Here is an 8,343-nt window from a genome sequence, read left to right on the forward strand (position 1 = left end):
GGTCAGTCTCAGTATATTTAATCTTTTTGAATTTTACAATTTTGCCGAATTTTCTCTGTCCCAATCATAATGTCCACTTCCGCGCGCGCTCCTCGCCTATTCGTCGCCAGATCTCTCATTGAATAACGCGACAAGGTGATTATAATCGCCAAGGTCGTAAGTTATTGATTAGATGCCAATTATCGTAATCATTTATTATTGATCATCATCGAGATTATTACGTTCCATTTACACATTAACGCATTCATGATCATTTTTATCATTTCTCATCACCCCGTATCATCGTCATAACGAGATGTGATTTTATACATCGTTAACGTTGCTGCCGAGCTTGCTTGAGCGCATTTCGATCGCGCTTCCCGCGTTCTACTTTCGCACTTATTTTCCCATTCCTTCCGCCTTTTCGTTTAGTTTCGGCAATCTCCCTCGCGCGATGACTGTAATACAGCGGAGTCGAGAAACGATGAAGACAGCGAAAGCAGATTGTATAACGTTAGCGGATAAAATCTGTGACAGCGCACATTAATAATCAACTATATCGATCAACCAATATATCAGAAGATAGATATGTACGTACAAAGAATCAAACAGATGGTAGATAGCTTTGAATCTACCGAGGCTGAAGAGGGAATATTCGGATAGCGTGATTGATGCGAAATGAGATATGCGAAGTATAAACGAATATCCGTTTCCAATATTCCTCGTATTGTTTGTCGATAAAATGTTTATTCGACTTCATCGTGTCTCGATCCCGGCACACGTCGCTCGGTCCTTCGGTGCGAAGAGAGAAAAACGCGGTAGCCTCTTTTGCTGCGGCTGCGAACGAGAGACAACTTAGACGCTCCGGCGAGAGGAGCGGCGATATATACTACTACTTCGTAGGGCACAGGCGATGTGATTTGTATATTGAGATGTACTTCAACTTAAACGATAAACAATGAAAATCGTTCCCAAGAAGAATCTGTTCTCTATTCTCCACCATGACCACCCACACTTCGTTCCAATTTCCGTAGCATTCGGCAGTACGAGGACGATTAATCTCAATGATCTCAATTCTACTTGGCGTTACACTTTTATACGCACGGAATGTGCACGTCCTATTAATAATATCACTATTAATTTCCTCTGACAGATGATTCACACGATTACTTGCTTAATGTTACTAATGGTGCGTATATTGATCGCGCCCGTCTAACGCAACCTTCGTGCCGACTGATATAACGTTCACGAGGACTTTACATCCGCGAACGTCCGCAAACATTAATCTTTCAGTTTATCTCTAAAATATAAAGAATACTATATATTGTTGTAAGCCCTAGAAACTGTTTAAAGAGAAAGACAATCAATAATTATTGCTAACATTGCTGCATAAGATACTGTTTGCATGATCGATGGCGTTTCGATAAGCGTTTTCTTCAAATAAAGAACGATTAATAAAAATTTGATCGCTTTAAAAATCGTCTATCTTTTTCATGTTTGTCCGCTGCTTGGATCAGATAATTTCTATTGTTAGAAGGTTAAAGAGTAAGATAGTATTGTGATAGATGAATTGTCTGAAATATTGTAACTTGCGTGACAAAATGGTACACGTGTCTATTTCTCTAGTCATATTTAATATTGCCAATCAATCACTCAGTATCGCCATCAGGTGTTAAAGAAATTTCTCTCATTTTCTTTGTCATCTCATTGTCATCTATCTATCTGTTTTCACACATGCAGAAAGTTTGAAAGAATATAATTTATTACAATATATTAATCAATTTTATGGAATAGATAGCATCTTGTGAATTTTTTCTCTGAGAAAGTACTTGAAGGACAATCTTTATCACATTTAAAAAATATTTTTATTCAATTCTTATCATACTTTTGCGCATTTTGATTTGTAAATTTTTTTTAGACTTGACCGTCTTGAAAAAATCCAGATGGACGATTTTATAATGAAATAATTTCACAAAATGTATTAATTTAATCAAATTTCTCTGTTTATCAATTGTGTCTATATGAAATAATCACAATATGTAATAATATTAAATTTACATATCACTTGATATTACGTTTAAATCGAGAGTAACCGCTTGATTTCTTTCACAATACTATCTTACTCTTTAACCTTCTAACAATAGAAATTACCTGATCCAAGCAGCGGACAAACATGAAAAAGATTTTTTTAAAGCGATCAAATTTTTATTAATCATTCTTTATTTGAAGAAAACGCTTATCGAAACGCCATCGATCATGCAAACGGTATCTTATGCAGCAATGTCAGCAATAATTATTGATTGTCTTTCTCTTTAAACATAAACTTTTTTTACATAAATAATCACCTGGGCTATTTTACAGTCCAAAAAAGTTAATATTATTAATAACATATTGTATAAACTATTATTTTTCGATTATTAATATTTGAGAATGTTATAGATAAAAATTTAATCACAATTTTCTGAAAATACAAACTAAACAAATATCACTAAATGAAATAAGCACGTTAAGTAGCTTATTATGATAAAAAATAAAAATTTTAATTAATATGACTTATTCATTGAAGATTTTCAATGGAATTACATATTTAAGATTTTTTAAAAGATAGTCTAGAGAATAGACATAAAAAAAAGAAATTAAAAAACAATATCCAAACAAAACAATATTTTACAATTTTTCTCATCTGGAGTATAAAAATATTCCAGTGATTATTCTTAAGTTAGTATTTCATACTTATGTGTATTTCAGTTTCTTTAAATTTTTAAAAGACTTGATCATCTTGAAAAACCTGAATGCACGATTTCGTAACGAATGTAATAATCTTACAAAATACTATATAATTTATTAAATCTTTCTGCTTGTCATTCTTGTATAACGTATGAGATGTAAAATACAGATATTATCTGATATACACATTGTTAAAAACAAGTAAACAAATTTAAAATTGGGTGCGCGCCTGATTATCAGTTGTCATATTTAATTACTACAAGGACCAATAGAATCTTTGAAAAAAAACAATAATGCGTGGGACACGCACGAGGGTTGACGGCGCTCGCGCCGTACAGAACCTTGTCGGGGTTTCCACGCGTCAACCCTTTTCCCCTCTTTGGATACTTTCGACGGTCGCGTGACAGGCTGACATAAAACAGCTCGTCACTACGTTGTTGTCGTCCGGGTCAGGATGACTGGAGTGTTAGTATCGATTCACCGAACTGCTGGTTATGCCGCATCGCACGAAATATTTCCGGTCGGAGGAGAGCCACGAGACACAAAGAAGATGCGAGCAGATAAGATGTAGTCGGAGACACTGGTGAAGAATGCTCAACTTCCGACAACTTTTATTCAGCACGTTCATATTTGCGACGTGTTACTGTATCACGTACGGACAAAGTAAGCTAGTCAGCTAATTACTCAATTGACTTTTGTTAAAATTTATTTATTGTATAATTCTCTTAAAGAACTAAAAATCTGCATGAAAAAGATAAATAATTAAATAATAAGTACAAAAATTAACCTCCATTGACAATGTTGGACTTTAATAACACAGTCGATTTTTTTTAATTGTGAATTCTGATAAATTTAAATTTATAAAAAAGAAGTAAAATACTGCAATCCAATTTTTATGATAGTAAAAACTTGTTAAAACTTTCACATATACATATATAAGAATTTTTTTACATTTTTATACTGTTTGCTATGATACAAAAATCTGCTCTGTTCTGAAGTTCGAAGACCCAAGTTATGGAAGAGTAAAAATTTCGGTTGAGAGTTAAATCGATAGCAAATAGAAAACATTCACGAAGATTATTCATTTGAAATAGTTAATTAATTAATTAATTAATTAATTATGTGTATAACAATCAATAATAATAATAATTAAAAATTATATAATAATTATGTAATCGGGCTCAATGTGGACCTACTAAGCTTAGAATTTTTTTAATTTTTTGCTAAGGTCTCAAAATTGAAAATTAATTATTACATTCGAAAGAGAGAACATTTCTGAATATTGAAAAAAATATAAATTATATTCGTGTATTTATATAGATGCAGTAAAGATTTAAAAGAAAGAATTTAAAAGAAAGATAGCATTTGAGGCACCTTTTTCATACGAAAGTATTAAAAATATGGAAGATAAATTGATCCAACATTACTTTTATAAGTTCATAATTTTATTACATAAACATATTAATGTATAAACATTTAAAAAAGTTATTTAGCAACTTAAACATTGAATATCTGTGTTAACTTCTCCTTCTTAAAATTATGTTTATGAATCCATTCGCAGTTTGGACAAGTAAAAGCGCCTTTATCATTTTTAATTAATCCCACACAATTTTTATGAACATATTTGTGATAAATGTCACATTTATGCATGTACTCGGACATGACTTACATTGGTATCACCATTACATTGGTATCCCCACAAAGATTTCCTTTTCTTTAATAATAAACAAAACGTTGGGACAAAAAATATAAACTAAATATAGTGTTGTAAAGTATGAATATAGAGCTACAATAACATGAATTATGGAAATTAATAACCATGCTTTCATAAATATAGTAAGCAATTACTTACTTACGGAATATTACAACCATGATGTATCAATTTTTCCTGTTTTTACACAAACAGATTGCCTCGAATTACTGTCAGCGGTATAATTAAGCATATAACTATATATAATTATTATATATATTATAATTATATATATTATATATAAACAACAAGTGACTCATTTTGGGAAACGGCCCAAATTGAGCCTGATTACCTCATATATTAATTAATTAATTACTTTTTTCTTGATATTATAAAATATTAATAGTTTATTTTTTTACGATCGAATGAAATTTATTATTATTATTATTATTATTATTATTATTATTATTATTGTTATTATTATTATCATTATTATTATCATTATTATTTTAATATTATGATTTTAAAATTAATATTAAAACTAATACAAAAAGTTGTTGTTAATATTCAAAAAATAGCACTGCTGTCAAGTTAAAAGCTTGGACAACATATTTTCATAATTTGACGTATCATTAACGTTAATTACCAAAGACAATATTATGCTTTCAGATGATATTGCAACTAACGGACGAAATTCCGTAAAGTCAACGATACCCACAGAAATGAAAATAACATCTTGGAATGTGAGTCTAATAATTATATACCATATATAAATGAAGTAAAAGGTAATATTTTATAGGATAAACATTTAATCTTTGGAAGAAAAAGCGAAAATAGAATGGATAATAGAAAAATCCGTGCATTTGTGTTTATATTAGGTGTAGTAAAAAGAAATCCATTATTTTTGCAAATTGAATGGAAAAATAATGGATTTCTTTTTACTATACCTAATATATTTCAGGGCGTATGCGAGCAATCTTTCCCAAATAATATGAATATTAAAAAGCAACTGAGCTAGTAATAAGAATTTTTACTGTTTACTTTGTCCGAAGTCAAAATGATGTTTAATTTGGTCACTGTAATATCAAGAGAAAGTAGCAATAAAATGTTTAATATAATAGAGGCCAACTTAAATTATTTGTATGTCAACGCAAATGTTGAAATTTTTCGAAAACTTGAAGGATAAAGCTTTTTGAAATAATTTGAAAAAGTATTATGTTTAATTAAATCATTGAACAGAATAATTTATTGGATCAATGTATAATATTTATTTTACCATATTTTCAAGTTTAAATTTTCTAATAAATTATTATTTTAGCTTAAAAGTGCATCAAGGATCAATTAACAATAATTCTTTAAATATGATAATACTAACAAACTATATTGTCGGATTATAAACTAGTTGATATTTTTTAAATGATATTATAGATGTTATCATGCAAATAAATATACCGTGAAACAGATGGCACGATATTTGTTTTACTATATCTTTCATGATGACATTAAATACGCATTTTTATTTGTCTACTTGATGATGAGTGGTAGGAGTAAAGTAAATGTCACCGATGTAACATTTTCAACAGAAAAAAAATATTTGCAACTCTTACCAATGAAAAAGATCCATGCACTTCTTTTACGATAATCATTATATCTGTATATCGCAAAGAACGGCATTGCTTACCTAACTTTAGCTAGATACAAATTTGCGGAAAATAATTTTATTGCCATTAAATTAATCATGTAAGCCGTTCAAGTATCTATAATAAATACAGTTACAGAAAGTTTTGACATTCTAGTAATTAGCTTAAGCTTACATAATCATTTCGATGTCCAACAAAGTTGTTTATATATATATATATATTTATATATATTTATAGTCAAATTTTTAGATTTTTTACTCTGTATTTTTTTTACTCTGTATAGTCAAATTTTTAGATTTTTTACTCTGTAAAATCGTTCTGTAGATGTTAAGTACATTAAGAGCCTTATCAAGATTAAACTTAATTTTTTTGACATAAATTTAAAAATATAATTTATTTAATTATTTAGATATTGAATTTATGTGAATTTTTCTCTATATTCTCATCTCATTCATGAAAAAGAAAACTACAAGGAATAATTATACGAATGACCACTTGTGAAAAAGAACAATATCATCATGTCACATTTGAAATGACAGTCCGTCGTACGTGATTTATTGATCACCGACAAAACGTCCTACTTTTTTCTATTGGTGGATGGGAAAAATCTAGAATAAAAGATACAACATGCGATGTTATAAAATGATCATCATATCTTGCACGTAAAGTGTACCCTTCACTAAGCTAATTTTTAAATTATTATTATTTTCTACAGCAAATTTTCCATGAAATTGTCATTTGCACAATTGAAATCATTATTATTTTCCTGAAAATAACATATCCTTTTAAATAATGGTATAAAATTAGCATATTGAATTAATTAATTTATCATATATCAAAACATAAAAAGATGGTAAGTATTTCGAGTTGATGCAGAATGGATAAACGACTAACTATATATTGCGGCGGCTATATGTGTATTCGAAACTTGAATAATAACTTCCCAGCATAGCATGTTTTGCGTGACGCGATAAACAAAGAACAGCTAATCGTGTAACCGAGTTGTTAGGGTTGTTGTATTGTGGTTAATAATAAATATTATGTCAGGTTTGCCACTATATATCTCCCGATATACGTCGCGCATCTTGCGAGTATCATGGTTAATAATAAATATTATGTCAGGTTTGCCACTATATATCTCCCGATATACGTCGCGCATCTTGCAATCTTCATAGCGTTCATTAGCGTGTTCGTGTGCAACCCGATATCTAACATTAAAATGTACAAACATTCGAGTTAAGTGCGCAACTAACCGCGCATGGAACGATCGTAACGCTCCGATAATGAACGCGCAATAATAATTACGTTGAGGGTGCTTGGATTATATTGTGGAATTTAATAGCCATATTATTATACGCAATTACCTTAAAAATGGAAATATTGAACAATCAATTCTAAGTGATTCTTATTTCAAAGTCGTCTTAATTAATTGATTTAAGATACTAGTACAGTTCTGATTGATTTATGACATCTTACGACTATAATTAAAACAATCTTAAATATATAAGACTTTAATATGAATCTTAGATATAATCTCTCCCAAAAGATGATTACACTTATTTCTAAGCAATAATATTTACGATCTTAATTTAACAAAACATTATGTTATCGATAATATTTATCAATTTTATCCCATAAAAACTAATTGGCAAATTTCCCTTATTGATATTAAATTAATTTTATTAATTTATATAAGGGTTGCAATTTTTTTAAGAACCTTATGTGTATGAAAATGTAAAATTGTAGGACATGCCGTTCTCCGGATTAGTGATGGAGAATGGAACATGGGTAGGAAAAGGCTATGCGTTTTATTTGCTCAAGCTGCTTAGTTCCAAATTAAATTTCACATATACGATCATACCTCCTGAGCAGCACGTGTTGGGCAACAGCAACGAAAGCGGAATATTAAATTTACTTTACGAGAGGGTAAGGCACTTTCCTCTGGATTTATTTTTGACTAATTAATAAATTATTTTAATATTTTAATATAAGATAGAATTTTTGTTAGAAGAAAAAACTGCTCATCGGTTTTTTCTTATGAACAAAATTTCTGTCTACATTTGATTATAAGTCATTAAAATCCCAGACAACAAAAATGAGATATAAGACAATATCTTAAAGATATCTTTTAAAAAATGTTTTTAAGACGTCTTGTGTCCCATTTTCAGATATGCGTGTTGTTTAGAATAATTCATTAATTAGTCAAGAATTATCATTTCAGAAGAAAATCTACACAATTAAAGTTCNTTAAAAAAAAANTATATATATATATATATATATATAATTATATATATATATATATATTAT

At 29.3% G+C, this 8,343-nt stretch overlaps 1 protein-coding gene across 1 annotated transcript in view; it reads left to right on the forward strand.

Annotated features, from left to right (window-relative positions):
- The first annotated feature begins 3,296 nt into the window (after window positions 1-3,296).
- The window catches only part of LOC105625764 (glutamate receptor 1), an 8,490-nt gene continuing 3,443 nt past the window's right edge, over window positions 3,297-8,343 (forward strand). Inside the window, exons 1-3 of the mRNA XM_012207084.1 lie at window positions 3,297-3,369; window positions 5,066-5,139; window positions 7,783-7,962. Of these exons, the coding sequence (XP_012062474.1) occupies window positions 3,297-3,369; window positions 5,066-5,139; window positions 7,783-7,962 (327 nt within the window). The remainder of the gene's footprint in view (window positions 3,370-5,065; window positions 5,140-7,782; window positions 7,963-8,343) is intronic.

This window comes from Atta cephalotes (genome assembly GCF_000143395.1).
Source record: "Atta cephalotes unplaced genomic scaffold scaffold00003, whole genome shotgun sequence".
NCBI lineage: Eukaryota > Metazoa > Arthropoda > Insecta > Hymenoptera > Formicidae > Atta > Atta cephalotes.